The sequence below is a fragment of the Neoarius graeffei genome, chromosome 22, assembly GCF_027579695.1.
Source record: "Neoarius graeffei isolate fNeoGra1 chromosome 22, fNeoGra1.pri, whole genome shotgun sequence".
NCBI lineage: Eukaryota > Metazoa > Chordata > Actinopteri > Siluriformes > Ariidae > Neoarius > Neoarius graeffei.
This window is the reverse complement of record NC_083590.1, coordinates 49,756,213-49,773,103: the sequence shown is the minus strand read 5'-3', so window position 1 is coordinate 49,773,103 and position 16,891 is coordinate 49,756,213. Positions and strand designations below refer to the sequence as shown.

The window sequence follows — 16,891 nt, the reverse complement described above, 5'->3', positions numbered from 1 at the left end:
CAGCGTACGTCACACAGGAAGTGAACCCCAGCGGGTCATAGAAACTTGTGCAGGAGAAGAATGACTTTTTTATTTGTAGGCTACGGAAACTTTGAGGAACGAAATAAAAACCGGTATTAACCGGTTACCATTATTTTTAATAAGTGTTTCTGTTCCGGAACATAAAAAATAATAAAGTTTCTGGTTTCGTTTCTGTTCCATGTGAAATAGAAAAAGTTCCCGGTTTTCGTTTTCGTTCCTTGAACCGGTTCAAAGCCCTGCTGCACACTGCTAACAGATTCTGGGTAAAGAACTTTAATTCCTAATTGGTGTCAGAAAAGTATTTGTATGACAATTTTCTTCTCTCCCAACTGCTTTAGTGGCTTGGAAAGCAGTGGTAGATGGTGTCCAAGAGGCACGGACAAGCTACAGGCTTGAGCAGCTGCCATTGGGCAGAATGAGTGGTGCCAGGGTCCTTGGTGTTATTCATGATGCTGTGGTATTCTTGATGGAGCAGCTGCAGGGAGCCTCACAGTGCTACAATCACCGTTTCCGTTTCCACCAACAAGAAAAAGCTGAGGAAGAGCTACCAATAAACCCTAGTGGGTGTGCTCGTGCCGAAGTCTACACAAGGTATAAAATAGTAAAATAATTCATTTTCATTATTATATTCATATTTTGTTTATTCAGTTTTGCAAGGCCACTATGTATGGACACCTGTAAATCTGTTTGTAGGCTAATGGGTGAGGAAACCCAACACACACACAGTGATCCACACAGTACCATACACTTTAGTCTACTAGCCAGGGTAGGGAACCTGGAAATTATGACTACAATAAGGTTTTTTTGATTGATTTGCATTGTATGTGGTCTAGAGATGAATTTTAGCTTGGTTGCTAAAAGTTGCACTTTGGGCATTTTTTCTAATTTGCATAACTGAGTCCTAATTTATTCACAATTGGCAAAAATCAAATTTTTGGTAAGATATGACTCTTGTGTGGTAAAAGTGGTGATATACAGTGGGGCAAAAAAGTATTTAGTCAGCCACCAATTGTGCAAGTTCTCCCAATTAAAAAGATGAGAGAGGCCTTTAATTTTCATCATAGGTACACTTCAACTATGAGAGACAGAATGGGGGGAAAGAATCCAGGAAATCACATTGTAGGATTTTTAATGAATTAATTGGTAAATTCCTCTGTAAAATAAGTATTTGGTCACCTACAAACAAGCAAGATTTCTGGCTCTCACAGACCTGTAACTACTTCTTTAAGAGACTCCTCTGTCCTCCACTCGTTACCTGTATTAATGGCACCTGTTTGAACTCGTTATCAGTATAAAAGACACCTGTCCACAACCTCAAACAGTCACACTCCAAACTCCACTATGACCAAGACCAAAGAGCTGTCAAAGGACACCAGAAACAAAACTGTAGACCTGCACCAGGCTGGGAAGACTGAATCTGCAATAGGTAAGCAGCTTGGTGTGAAGAAATCAACTGTGGGAGCAATTATTAGAAAATGGAAGACATACAAGACCACTGATAATCTCCCTCGATCTGGGGCTCCATGCAAGATCTCACCCCGTGGGGTCAAAATGATCACAAGAACGGTGAGCAAAAATCCCAGAACCACACGGGGGGACCTAGTGAATGACCTGCAGAGAGCTGGGACCAAAGTAACAAAGGCTACCATCAGTAACACATTATGCCACCAGGGACTCAAATCCTGCAGTGCCAGACGTGTCCCCCTGCTTAAGCCGGTACATGTCCAGGCCCGTCTGAAGTTTGCTAGAGAGCATTTGGATGATCCAGAAGAGGATTGGGAGAATGTCATATGATCAGATGAATCCAAAATATAACTTTTTGGTAAAAACTCAACTTGTTGTGTTTGGAGGAGAAAGAACGCTGAGTTGCATCCAAAGAACACCATACCTACTGTGAAGCGTGGGGGTGGAAACATCATGCTTTGGGGCTGTTTTTCTGCAAAGGGACCAGGACGACTGATCCGTGTAAAGGAAAGAATGAATGGGGCCATGTATCGTGAGATTTTGAGTGAAAACCTCCTTCCATCAGCAAGGGCATTGAAGATGAAACATGGCTGGGTCTTTCAGCATGACAATGATCCCAAACACACCGCCCGGGCAATGAAGGAGTGGCTTCGTAAGAAGCATTTCAAGGTCCTGGAGTGGCCTAGCCAGTCTCCAGATCTCAACCCCATAGAAAATCTTTGGAGGGAGTTGAAAGTCCGTGTTGCCCAGCGACAGCCCCAAAACATCACTGCTCTAGAGGAGATCTGCATGGAGGAATGGGCCAAAATACCAGCAACAGTGTGTGAAAACCTTGTGAAAACTTAGAGAAAACGTTTGACCTCTGTCATTGCCAACAAAGGGTATATAACAAAGTATTGAGATGAACGTTTGTTATTGACCAAATACTTATTTTCCACCATAATTTGCAAATAAATTCTTTAAAAATCAGACGGTGTGATTTTCTGGATTTTTTTTTCTCATTTTGTCTCTCATAGTTGAGGTATACCTATGATGAAAATTACAGGCCTCCCTCATCTTTAAGTGGGAGAACTTGCACAATTGGTGACTAAATACTTTTTTGCCCCACTGTAAAAGCCATATTTGGCCAGAATAACTGTCAGGGGTCACTTCTTTCAAAATGCAGATGTTGCCATCTGAATTCCAAGATGGCCACATTTGTCCAAGATCATCAGGGTGTGCATCATTCCAGGATGCAGTATTACATTCTTCCATGTTCGACCACTCGATCAAAGAGGCTCCTGCAAACAGTTGCATGTCCATTGTAACGTGCGTACTTCAGACCAAATGATTGGAGTGAGGCCACAAGGTCCTTCATGGTTGTTAGCATGGTGCCGGGATGTGCTGGTGGTGAGTCAAGTAGCTTCCCAAATACAGTGTGTCTGTGGCAACTTCTCTCCACTTTCCTGACCCTCCTGAGCATTAAAGCCTGCAAACTCCAGTGCACCAGGTTCTCGTAGCTGAGAGAAGTATGCTGCATCTCTCTTGTGTGCCCTTGCCAAACTTCCTTGCAAGTACATACTCCTTGTGTTCTTGAGATGGAGATGATTCTAGGATCGCAGGTGGCTTGACCTTTGGAGGCCCCTTGTAGTGTTCAATTTTCTGATCCTCAGCACTTACAAGTGACAGCTTTGATGCCTCAGTCTTCTTCAGCCTGGGGATGTTGAGTGTCATGACACCAGTCTGCACACCTTTTCCATCAGTAGATGTAGTGGGATGAACCATGAACTGAGAAGCCGTAGCATGGGTTGTTTTAGTTCCATTAGGGCTAGAAATCCAAATGTCATAATTATCGCACCAAGCAAAGACTGGGCCTATATCAGGAGTTAGACCAAGGTTTGCAGTGTTTTGTGCAACAAATGTAGCTGCGGAAGTGCATTACCTCATCGTATGATGCTGTAAGGCCATGTGAATGCAGGATGCCTATCGGGTCAAAGCTCCCAAACTTGTGATGTAATCTGAGAGCTAGTCCCCGTGTTGTCGGATTCCTTTTGGCTTCAACTGCATGTTGTTGGACACACTAGGCCAAAGTCAGGGACTGCTTTGTTACTTCATCAGATACAAGGTTGGAGACCAGTTGGAGTAAAGTTGAACCTAGTGTCTTCAAGAATCTTCTGGTACCTGAAGGTCATAGTCTCGTGGCAAGGGTTTGCTTGCTACCTCTGCCTGTATTCTTCTGGTTACTTCACTGACATCATCCTCATCTGTCATCCTTTTTCTGACGATCTTTAATGTTTTGCTGACATTTGCCCGTAGGCCCACCTCAGTCTTGCATCCAGGAATGCTGATGATGATCAGCTCCCCACCAAAATACTGGGACAAGTTGTTAATCATCTGTTTCTGTCAGACCTCCTGTATGAAGACGCCATGCAGCTCTGAGGGTCCATGTTGAAATGCTTGTACATCCCTTCATATGATCCACAGCTGCTTTCATTGCACTATCAAGGAGTAGTTTACTTGAGTCATATTTGGTTGACTCCTGTGGGATGCATCTAAATGAGTTGAAACCGTCTAGATCAGTGGTTCTCAACCTTTTTGGGGTCCTGGACCCCCTGCATATTTTTGATCGACCCTGAGGACCCCTCCCACCCGATCTGGAGGCTAGGGTGCAATTTGATAGAAACAGCAGAAACTGCATTTTAAATTGCATTATGGCATTTATTCACAACACAACAGCATAGTTTCCAGAAATATGTAACAAAACAGGATATTTATGGCATAAATATCCTATCTGCATAAATTTTATGCAGCATGTTCTGAACATTATGTAACAAAACAGAACTTTTATATAGTAGCTTTCAGAAATATGAATGTAATGAAACAGATTTCATCTTCTGAACATTATATAACAAAACAGAACTTTTAGATAGTAGCTTTAAGAAATATGAATGTAATGAAACAGATTTTTTATGCACTCTTCAAGAACAAAAACAAACATAAGTATGAAATCTTAATGAATATAATATATAATTAAGCAATAATATAATATAATAATTATGTAACTAAGTCTTGGTTTTATCTGTAGAGGCAGATGGTGTGTGTGTTATCAAAGCAAAGCATCCTCACTTCTGTTTTTGTGTCACTTGGGTGTGGTGTAGTGAGGTTTGTAACATTAGCTTAATTTTGAGCGCCAACCGGAACCTTGCAAGTTAATGAGTTTTGCCACATCAGCTTCCTGAAAATATTTTTATATATCTTATATTTTATATATTATACAACTCTGTAGTTTAGCTAGATAAAGGTCTCAGTCACATTTGAACAAATTTTTTTTTTTTTTTTAAGATATTTTATTTTCACGGACCCCTTGCAATTACACCACGGACCACTAGGGGTCCGCGGACCCCCGGTTGAGAATCACTAGTCTAGATGTTAACGACCATCATACGCAGGGAGGCTTGTCACAACCGCGTGAAGCTGCACATAGACTTCCTTAGACCAGGAGTCTTGTCTTTGATCACATATATCCATTAATGTCTCTTTCAAAGAGGGTGAGCTCTTGTCAAGTGGCTCTTTCTCGCATGTGATCCAACGTCGCCATTGATCAGGGTGTTTTGGATTTTAACACCGTCACAAACAGGAGGGCATGATGCAGGCCTTTTACGTGCTTTTGTTTGATGCTTTGCTTGGTTTTTGTGAAGTGTAAAATTATGAGAATTTAATTTGTGCAAAATATCCCAAGAATGTAATGCCACTCAGTGGCTTGCTGAATGTACCGTATTGGCCCGAATATAAGACGACTCTGAATGTAAGACGACCCCCCCCCCTTTTCCAAGTTCATCTTTGGGGAAAAAGTTTTTTGAAGACCAAATGTTCATTCATGGGGCGGCACGGTGGTGCAGTGGTTAGCGCTGTCGCCTCACAACAAGAAGGTCCTGGGTTCGAGCCCCGGGGCCGGCGAGGGCCTTTCTGTGTGGAGTTTGCATGTTCTCCCCGTGTCTGCGTGGGTTTCCTCCGGGTGCTCCGGTTTCCCCCACAGTCCAAAGACATGCAGGTTAGGTTAACTGGTGACTCTAAATTGACCGTAGGTGTGAATGTGAGTGTGAATGGTTGTCTGTGTCTATGTGTCGGCCCTGTGATGACCTGGCGACTTGTCCAGGGTGTACCCCGCCTTTCGCCCGTAGTCAGCTGGGATAGGCTCCAGCTTGCCTGCGACCCTGTAGAAGGATAAAGCGGCTAGAGATAATGAGATGAGATGTTCATTCATGTAAAGCGTATTTATTTCAAAATTCTGTTTAAAATTAGAGGCTTTTGTTTTTCACATTTAAATAGAGGTCATTTCAGTCTCATTTCCGTGAACACTTTTTTCATAGAAGTAAAAAAAAAGAGGCTAAACTGCAGGCTACTAGACAAGCCAAATTAAAACATTTAAATTGCATTAATTCAACAAATTTGTCAGGTTTAGATTGAAAGTTTATAAACTTCAGAATGTCAATGCATTAACTTCCCATAGCCTACGGGTATATGGAATAAATTTGCAGAACAGTGCAAATGCTTTAAACAATGCATTAAACAATACATTAAGGTTTACAGTAATAAACAACTGAAACAATGGAAAGGGTAGTTTGCTAAATTACAGCTACTCAGCACAGATCCTCAGCCTCACTTTGCTCACTTTCACTGTCCTCACTTTCACTTTCGTTTTTGGCGGCATTTTGTCTAGTCCGCGAATTTAAGACGACCCCCCCTTTTTAAGAGCTATTTTTTAAACAAAAACACCGTCTTATATTCGAGCCAATACGGTATTTTCAGAACGGTGGCGGTGATGAAATGTCAACTGCTACTGCTAAAAAAAATAAAATAACGTTTTACTGTGACCAAAATCATAGGTCTGTTGACTACTAGTAGTGGCCTCGTTAATATTTCTTTGAGGATTGAAGAGTAGGTGTTCTCATGTTTTTCAAAATGTTAATCATGTTTAAATGGTTCCCAAGTTTAATGACCAGCCATGTTTGATAAAGTTTAGATATGAACACTTTGTTGATACATGTAGGGATTGCAGCTTTTTCCCTGCTCCTCCTCCTCCTTCTGTTGTGCTCTAAATTGAGCTCCGTGTCTAAACAGGTTTTGGTGGTGTTTGCAGTTCTGTGGATGTATTCTGTGATACTTGCGCGTGTTTTTATATTCTGTATATCAGTCTCTCTCACACACATGTATACACACACACGAGGTGTGTCAGAAAAGTAACAGGACTCGGTGTGCTGCTTCGATGTGAGGGGCATCGTCCACATAGGCTACGTTCACACTGCAGGCTGAAGTGACTCAAATCCGATCTTTTCGCCTGTATGTGACCTGTATCCGATCTTTTATTGACAATATGAACGAGACAGATCCGATTTTTTTCAAATCCGACCCAGGCCGTTTGGATATGTGGTCCTAATTCCGATTCCTATCCGCTCTTTTCATATGCGACTTCAGTCTGAACCGCCAGGTCGCATTCATCCGACTTACACGTCATCAACAAGCCACAAACGTCACTATTCTGCGCTGAAGTAGGCGGCGGGTCTCTCAAAAAAAGTTACAACAACATGGCGCATAATCACGGGCGCAGATAGAGGGGGGGACGGGGGGGATTCGTCCCACCCAGATTTCAATTCACCTCGCTCGGTCCCCCCACTTATAGGGAGGAAAAAACGTCTATGCTGTCTTTCTTTGCATAAGGCAAACCTCACGGAAAAATCAAAAGACTAATTACCATTCGGTTTATTGAGGTGCACAGCAGTGTATACATAGTTGCAACAACTCACATAAAACAAAACAAAGACTGATATTCGGTTGGTTGAGCTGCGCAGACTGCACTGGTTGCGAGCTCGAGCTTGGTTGCTATGGTAACCCACAACAAGTTTGACAGGCATATCGGGGTTGGGGTTGGTTTGCTGGCAGCTTTCCCCCCCCCCAGTTCAAAAAACGTATCTACGCCCCTGCGCGTGACATCAATGCGAGGGACGCTTCGGGCTGTGAAGGTTCTGAATCTTCTCAATGGAAGGACGCAGAGGTTAGGGAGCTGATTTCCATTTGGGGGGATGCAGCTATTCAAGCTAGATTGGATGGGTCATACCGCAACCGGGCGGTTTTACTTCCGTAAACACTGGCCATGCTCACTGCGTGTGACGTCGTCGTATCCTGCAATGCGCATGCGGAACACTTTTAGGTCGCTTTTCGTTCATACTGAGGATCACATACAAGTCGCATATATTTGTTAATGTGAACGACCTCACAAAAAAATCGGATTTCACAAAAAAATCGGAATTGAGCATTAAGCCTTGCAGTGTGAATGTAGCGATAGAGTTCTTGCTACAGGGCTAGACAATCAACCAGCATGTCCACCAAGAGATCCTGTGGTGTTTGCTTCGTTCGGTGCACGAGAAGAGGCGAGAGTTGTGGCAGGACAACTTGTGGCTGCTTCACCATGACAACACGCCGGTTCACGACGCCCTGAGCATCCGGCAGTTCCTTGCCGAGAAGAACGTCGCTGTGTTGAAGCAACCTTCCTACTCGCCTGACCTGGCTCTGTGTGATTCCCCCCCGGGGGTCATCAAGGGGATGTGGAAGCCATCAAGAGGGCTGCGATGACTGACTGAGCTGCGGAGAATCCTTCCAGGAGTGCATGGAGGTGTGGCGGAGAAGGATGGAGAAAGTGTGTTCGACTCGAGGGGGATTATTTCGAAGGGGAAAACTTGTAGTTTTGGATTTGACACATTTTTTGTGACCCCAGTCTTGTTTCTTCTCTGAGACACCTCGTGTGTGCGCGTGTGCGCGCACACACATGGTGCCTTGCAAAAGTATTCATCCCCCTTGGTGTTTGTCCTCTTTTGTTGCATTACAAGCTGGAATTAAAATGGATTTGGGGGGTTAGCACCATTTTGATTTACACATGTCGACCCTTAAAGGTGCCCTTTTTTTTTTTTTTTAAATTGTGACAATAATCAAGATGGAAAAAAAAGAAATCTGGAGTGTGCATAAGTATCCCCCCCCCCCCCCCCCCCCCCCCCCCCCCCCAAAAAAAAGTCAATACTTTATAGAGCCACCTTTTCCTACAATTACAGCTACAAGTCTCTTGGGGTGTATGTCTATTAGCTTCGCACATCTAGCCACTGGGATTTTTGCCCATTCCTCAAGGCAAAACTGCTTCAACTCCAAATTAGATGGGTTGCGTTGGTGTACAGCAATCTTCAAGTTATGCCACAGATTCTCAATTGGGTTGAGGTCTGGGATTTGACTAGGCCATTCCAAGACATCTCATCTCATTATCTCTAGCCGCTTTATCCTGTTCTACAGGGTCGCAGGCAAGCTGGAGCCTATCCCAGCTGACTACGGGCGAAAGGCGGGGTACACCCTGGACAAGTCGCCAGGTCATCACAGGGCTGACACATAGACACAGACAACCATTCACACTCGCATTCACACCTACGGTCAATTTAGAGTCACCAGTTAACCTAACCTGCATGCCTTTGGACTGTGGGGGAAACCGGAGCACCCGGAGGAAACCCACGCGGACACGGGGAGAACATGCAAACTCCGCACAGAAAGGCCCTCGCCGGCCCCGGGGCTCGAACCCAGGACCTTGCTGTGAGGCGACAGCGCTAACCACTACACCACCGTGCCGCCCTCATTCCAAGACATTTAAATGTTTTTTCCCTTTAAACCACGCCAGTGTAGCTTTAGCAGTATGTTTAGGGTCATTGTCCTGCTAGACCGTGAACCTTTGTCCCAGTCTCAAACCTCTGGCTGACTCGAACAGGTTTTCCCCCAGAATTGCCCTGTATTTAGTGCCGTCCATCTTTCCTTCAGTCCTGACCAGCTTTCCTGTCCCTGCAGATGAAAAACATCCCCACAGCATGACGCTGCCACCACCATGCTTCACTGTAGGGATGGTGTTCTCAGGGTGTTGGGTTTGTGCCACACATGGCATTTCCCATGATGGCCAAAAAGTTCAGGTTTTTTTCTCATTTGACCAGAGAATCTTCCATGTGTTTGGGGAGTCTGCCACATGCTGTTGGGCAAACTCCAAACGTGATTTTTTTTTTTTTTTAATTATTATTATTATTATGGGTCCTAAGGACAGATACTCCCATCTCCACTGTGGATCTTTGCTGCTCCCTCAGTGTTATTGTTGGTGTCTTTGTTGCATCTCTGATTTCATGCAAATTTATTTATTTTTTTACTACACACGTGTGTGTGTGTGTGTGTGTGTGTGTGTGTGTGTGTGTGTGTGTGTGTGTTTCCTATCCTGCAGGAAAAACACATTTGACATGTTTAACTTCTTGGCCTCCCAACATCGCCAGCTTCCTGAGAGCAGGCTGTGTGATGAAGATGAGGATGATGTCAGGCTCAAATGCAGCAGGTCTGTTTGTAACTGTACAGGATTTTTTTTTTTTTGAGCATGAATGTGATGTTGTGTAGATTACTTTTTTCCTTCTCCAAATTCCAAAATATTTCAGACGTGCAACCAGCACGGAGTTGCCAATGGCAATGAGGTTCAGACATCTTGAGAAAACATCTAAAGAAGCTGTCGGGGTTTATAGGTAAAGCAGCCGGATTGTATCTTTGAAAGATGCAGATTTTTCTTAATTCACTGTGACCCAAGTTGTCAAACATAAATTTGTGATGAAATATAAATTGACATTAAAGGGATAGTTCGGGATTTTTGACATGAATCTGTATGGCATCCCCATCAATAGTGTCGTGCAAACACACTGACTTACCCCTGACAGCATCCTGCGAGTCCGGTTCTTGTCCAGTTTTGGTCCAGACGAAAGTAGTCCGGCAAGTTTGTTGGGGTCACGAAAGTAAAACGTTTTTCGTCTCAAAACAGTACGTGTTCAAAAGAGTGATATATTTGCATCACAAAACCGTTGCCAAATAAAAAGTCAGACCTCGAAATCGCTTGGCACTATTTTCCTGCGCGCTGCCGGCTTCATCCAGCTGCGGCTCCAGCTTCAAGGATAAGCTGGAGCCGCATAAGTAGGAGTCCCGGCGGGTGGTTTGTATTCGATTCGTTTATATCCCGACCTTGTTAGCTGTCAGATTTATGTTCATGGACCCGGTAAGCTGGTAAATAATATTTATTATTTTTTTTCTTTACCAAATTCTAACAGAAAACGAGAGCGCCCGAAAGGGAAAGCCGAGCCGAGCCGCCTCAGGGCTGTAATGCAAATTGCTTTCCTCCTCAGTATACAAGTGCGCTTCCATGGCAGGGAAAAAGAAACTACCACTGCTGCCTATGTAGTGCCCTATTTATACAAATAGGAGTCATTCAGGATTCAGCCATGACACGGAGCAAAAACATGGCTGAATCCTGAATGACTCCTATTTGTATAAATAGGGCACTACATAGGCAGCAGTGGTAGTTTCTTTTTCCCTGCCATGGAAGCGCACTTGTATACTGAGGAGGAAAGCAATTTGCATTACAGCCCTGAGGCGGCTCGGCTCGGCTTTCCCTTTCGGGTGCTCTCGTTTTCTGTTAGAATTTGGTAAAGAAAAAAAATATTATTTACCAGCTTACCGGGTCCATGAACATAAATCTGACAGCTAACAAGGTCGGGATATAAACGAATCGAATACAAACCACCCGCCGGGACTCCTACTTATGCGGCTCCAGCTTATCCTTGAAGCTGGAGCCGCAGCTGGATGAAGCCGGCAGCGCGCAGGAAAATAGTGCCAAGCGATTTCGAGGTCTGACTTTTTATTTGGCAACGGTTTTGTGATGCAAATATATCACTCTTTTGAACACGTACTGTTTTGAGACGAAAAACATTTTACTTTCGTGACCCCAACAAACTTGCCGGACTACTTTCGTCTGGACCAAAACTGGACAAGAACTGGACTCAGGATGCTGTCAGGGGTAAGTCAGTGTGTTTGCACGACACTATCGATGGGGATGCCATACAGATTCATGTCAAAAATCCCGAACTATCCCTTTAAGCTGCACAGTTGTAGCTTTGTGATATTGCTGTGAGCACATGATGACCATGTGTGTGCTCATGTAGTTTAATTTATTATTATTATAGATCTGCTATTCATGGGCGTGGTCTTTTCTGCAAACGCAACATAGAAGCTGGAGAGATGGTGATCGAGTATGCTGGTAATGTCATTCGTTCAGTCCTGACTGACAAGCGGGAGAACTATTACAGCAGTAAGGTACGGAAGATGTCTGACGCATCATGATGCATTTCAATGTGAAAATGCTCGTTTTTCTGTTTCTCACACTTCAATGTCATTTGCTTTATTATCTTACTCTCTCCAGGGCATTGGCTGCTACATGTTTCGCATCGATGACTTTGACGTAGTGGATGCCACCATGCATGGCAATGCCGCACGTTTTATTAACCACTCGTGTGAGCCAAACTGCTACTCGAGGGTTATTAATGTGGAAGGTCAGAAGCACATCGTCATATTTGCACTGAGGAAGATCTACCGTGGGGAAGAGCTCACGTACGACTACAAATTCCCGATTGAAGACGCCAGCAACAAGCTGCACTGTAACTGTGGTGCTCGGCGATGTAGACGCTTTCTCAACTAGGCGTATTACTACTCTAAACAAGCAGGATCTGTTGTGAGACAACTCGAATATGACCACACCACAGCCATCTGTTAGAGATCAAAAATGGTTTGACACTCTGGATGTGGAAAAAAAAAAAAGTACGTCCCCTGCCAATCAGAGCAACCTTAGGTGTATGTGAAATTGTGTATATTGATGTACGTCCCTAAATGTGTGTAATGTAGAATGAGGAAAGATATGGCAGCTGGCTCTACGTGCCTTGGAGGAAACACTTGCTAGCTTTCACCAACACCCCCCACCCCCACCCAAATTGGTCATGATGGAGCGCTAGCTAATGTGATTTGGCATTTAGTTCATACGAAGGTGGTTGAGTTTTCAGTTTCCATTCTTTTATGCCTCTGTGACCGGTTTCATTTTGAAAATCCAGAGCAAGTGACTTCATCACCTTGCGTCCCATTAATGAGCGCTCATAGCCGTAGTGCTGGACCTCAGTCCACCAGAACTTTAGAGTAAAACAAACAACAGTATTATTTTATCTTTTAAATGTTTTTTTTTTTCTTCCTTTCTTTTCTCTACTGATCTCAAAGCTCTCCATACCTGGAGAATCCACCATTCGCACCTTATCATTGTGGCTCTGTGTTTTTTATCAGAGTATCTGGATTATTATAATTCACTTCTGCTGAAATCATGGTTGAGTAAATGTTTTTAATGGTCATTTTCACTGTATAACTTAACGCACACTCACACGTTTCCCTCGTCATTCACTTTGCCCGAGTTGAATAAGATCTAGCCAGCTCGAGTTGTATGATGTACTTCAGCTTCCTAATTTAATATACTTGTACAGTTTATTTTTTTATCCCCTTTTGAACTGTAAGAAAACGGGGTGTATATAAAAGGTAGGTGTTCAGTGGTCTACACTGGAAAAGTAATTTTAAATTTTTAAATGAATCTCTAGTTTTTATACTTTTTTTTTTTTTTTTTCATTGTGCTTTTGGAGAGTTTACCCCCCTGGATGTCAACACATTTCTAGCATAAGCTGTGAAATCTTCCAGCTGTAACCAGCACAATCACAGCAGATTTGTAAGACAAGTGAGTGCATACAGCTGTTGTATTTCGAGAGGTCAAACACGTAACCTGAAGACGGAACCATCCTTATGGCTATAAATGATTCCTTTAATCAGTTCTCTCTTCTTGTAAGTAATACGAGGACTTTTGGAAAGTCTACTACCTCAGCGGCTAATGACCAGTGATGGCTAGTGAAACACCGTGAACAGAAGCAGAAACTTTTGCTATCATGTTCTACACTAGCATTAAATGTATGCAATGTGACTGCAGGTTATTACTATTAGCAGTAATTTTTTTTGTTGTTGTTGTTGTTGCTTTCAACAGGCTTCAGGTCCCTATTTGTACATGGTTTGTTTTCTCAATATGAAGAGTAAGGATCGAGTCCTTAATTTAGCTTGTGGAACTGCTTCCATGTAATTTGGCACAGTGGCAATCTATGTATATAGTTGTACAAAATTTTGAATTTTTTTTATGCACTTTTTTTTTTTATTTATAATGTTCTAAATGTAATAAAGAACCTGTTTAAACAAAAGGCCTTATTAATGTTTAAATTAACTTATTACATGACTGTTTTATATTTGTGGCTCTTGTAAAATAAAATGCCACCCGGAGGTGTCGATTTGAATCCGAATACTTGGACAGGTTGTTTCTTTTTAAGAAGTTAGACTATGGTAGAAATGAACACCTCGCTGGAAACGGTTATTATATAGTAATAGGATTACTTTTTCGAACATGGAGCATAATAGTGTATAAATCAGACAGGAATTCCGGGAGATGTTAATATTCTGAGAAGTCTGACGAATACACCAGGTACTGTCTGTGTGGAGATTGTGTGCATGTTCTCATGTCTGCCAGTTCCTTTTGTGACCTCCACATTAATTAAAAACAGTTTCACTATCAAAATCACTATTTTACACTAAGTATAAAATAAAATGAAGAGAAGAGATTGAGAAAAAAGGGCATTTAAGCCATTTTTGCTAGACGTGCTTTCGGGATATCGAGCTAGATCATTGTGAAATACGCACCGCTGATGGGCTCTAAACTAGCCTTGAGAGCCAAACTTAAGATGGTGGTCACTTGAGTGGAACTGGATAGATGTGGAACATCTAGGTTACTGATCATTTTATTTATTCCAAGTCAAGCACTACTTTAATGTTTTTGTCCCATCTGTAGATGAGTTTAGGGTCACAGGAAAACTGTGGATTGTCTGGGAGGATTTTGAAGCAAGACTTCAGCTACTGTGGATAAGTAAAGCACCAAAGAAATTTCCATGCATTCTTTCAATAGTGGAGGCCCTGACCAGGGTATTAATCTATGACTAGGAGCCTCTGGAAGGGACTCAGGACTACAAAAAAGCACCTTGCACAATGATGAATGCCGACGCATCACTGGCAGATGAGCTGAACATGTTTTATGCTTGCTTCAAGGCTGCAGCTAATGCTACTGTAAATAGCAGCATGAATAGCAACATGCATATGGAGAGTACCGATGAGGGGGTCACTTTTGCCATCACAGAGCACGCTGTGAGGAATGCCTTCAGGAGAGGAAGGCATCAAGACCTGATGGCATCTCGGGTATGGTCCTGAGAGCCTGTGCAGACCAGCTAACGCTGGTGTTTAGGGAGATCTTCAACCTCTCCCTGGCTCAGGCAGCGATTCCCAGGTGCTTCAAGCCAGTCCATTATTGTTCCTGTCCTGAAGAAACGACAGCCTTATTGTTCTAATGACTACTATCCAATAGCACTGACCTCAGTTACGATGAAGTGCTTTGAAAGTCTGGTCAGAGGTGATAAAGTATCACCTCTTCACTTCCTGCCAACTTGCACCCACTACAGTTTGCTTACCAGTCTAATTGTTCTACTGATGCCATCACACACCTCTCGGCCACCTTGACTCTGGGAAGTGGAATTATGTTAAGATGCTGTTTGTGGACTATAGTTCTGCATTCAACACAATGTCAAAGCTCTTCACAAACTTGAAGGATCTGGGACTCAACTCATTACTGTGTCAGTTGATCCTCAACTTCCTTTCGGATAGACCACAAGCAGAAAGGGTGGGGAAACATCTCCCTTGGTACTGGAGCCCCTCAGGGCTGTGTTCTGAACCTCCTCCTGTACTCTCCATACACATATGACTGCGTAGTCTCATCAGACTCCACCACCATTGTGAAGTTTGCTGCCAACACTCTTGTGGTAGACCTGGTCTCCGATAACAATGAGGATGCCTACCTGGAGGTCGTCAGAAACCTGGAGAACTGATGCCAGGGGAGGAAGTACAAGCCCCTCTACATCAATGGGACCTCAGTGGAGAAAGTGGATAGTTTTCAGTACTTGGGCATTCACATCACGCAAGACCTGTCATGGTCTTGCCACATCAACATCCTGGTTAAAAAGGCCCACCAGCATCTGTTCCATTTAGGATGTCTCAGAGACTTCCATCTTCCACTGAGGGTGCTGAGGAACTTTTACTCCTGCACCATCGAGAACATCCTGACAGGAAATATCTCCACCTGGTTTGAGAACAGCACCAAGCAGGACAGATGGGCTCTCCAGAGAGTGGTGCAATCATCCAAGCACATCATCCACACCTGCACCCTGACCTGCAATCTATCTATACCAGGTGGTGCTGGACCAAAGCAAGGAAAATTAATGAAGGACCTCAGCCATCCCAACTATGGACTCTTCTCTCTGTTGAGGTCAAGGAAGCGCTTTTTCTCCCTGAAGGGCAACATGGACAGAATGAGTAGGAGCTTCTTCCCACAGGCCATTTGGGCTCTTCATGCAACTTCATCTCACTAAAGTGCAATATATTCAGTACACTTCCATTGCAGTTGTCCCTCTTCGTGCAATTTCATTCAGTGTAATATATTTCAATTGAAAGTACATTTTCTTCAGTGTGTGATGTGATTTTATATATATACGCTTACGGTAAATATTCTGTTGGCAGCACGGTGGTGTAGTAGTTAGCACTGTCGCTTCACAGCAAGAAGGTTCTGGGTTTGAGCCCAGTGGCTGACAGGGGCCTTTCTATGTGGAGTTTGTATGTTCTCCTCATGTCCGCATGGATTTCCTCCAGGTGTTCTAGGTGTTCCCCATAGTCCAAAGACCTGCAGGTTAGGCTTATTGGTGGCTCTAAATTGACCGTAGGTGCAAATGTGAGTGTGAATCGTTTTGTCTCTGTGTGTCAGCCCTGTGATGATCTGGTGACTTGTCCAGGGTGTACCCTGTCTCTCACCCATAGTCAGCAGGGATGGGCTCCGGCTTGCCCGCTCAAGCTCCACCTTGCCTGCGACCCTGCACAGGATGAGCGATAATGGATGTATGTATATTGTGCAAAGTATTTTGTCACTTTATTTTTTATTCTATTTATTACATTCTATTTTACTCCTTTTCCTTTTTTAAACTATCTTTACTACTTAGGGAGCATTGCACTAAGCATTTCGCTGCATGTCGTACTATGTATGATTGTGTATGTGACAAAATTTGAATGACTTTTCAGGATGTACACAATTATGCATTTCCTCAGTCATAGATGAGGAACAATTGTGGCATGGTTTAGGCTCATTTATTCTCTTTGACCATTTGTGTATCAGAAACAAGTTCAAGTGCAGGTTAAAGTAGGCCAAGGTATGGATCAAATTCCAACTTTCCAAACCCAAATATATAAACTGTCATCAAAAAGAGAGGGACAAAACAAAAACACAGCTCAAGGTAAACAGAATTACAAGAAGCACAATTGAAACCTTTAGACTCGACAGTACAGTGGTGCACTGTCACCTCCCAGCAAGAAGGTTCTGGGTTTGAAC

General features: G+C 43.3%; 1 protein-coding gene across 1 annotated transcript in view; it reads left to right on the top strand.

Annotated features, from left to right (window-relative positions):
- kmt2ba (lysine (K)-specific methyltransferase 2Ba) overlaps positions 1 to 13,619 on the top strand; it is a 145,014-nt gene extending 131,395 nt beyond the window's left edge. Inside the window, exons 33-37 of the mRNA XM_060904919.1 lie at positions 360 to 612; positions 9,758 to 9,865; positions 9,963 to 10,046; positions 11,532 to 11,661; positions 11,768 to 13,619. Of these exons, the coding sequence (XP_060760902.1) occupies positions 360 to 612; positions 9,758 to 9,865; positions 9,963 to 10,046; positions 11,532 to 11,661; positions 11,768 to 12,043 (851 nt within the window). The 3' untranslated portion in view covers positions 12,044 to 13,619. The remainder of the gene's footprint in view (positions 1 to 359; positions 613 to 9,757; positions 9,866 to 9,962; positions 10,047 to 11,531; positions 11,662 to 11,767) is intronic.
- The last annotated feature ends 3,272 nt before the right edge of the window (positions 13,620 to 16,891 follow it).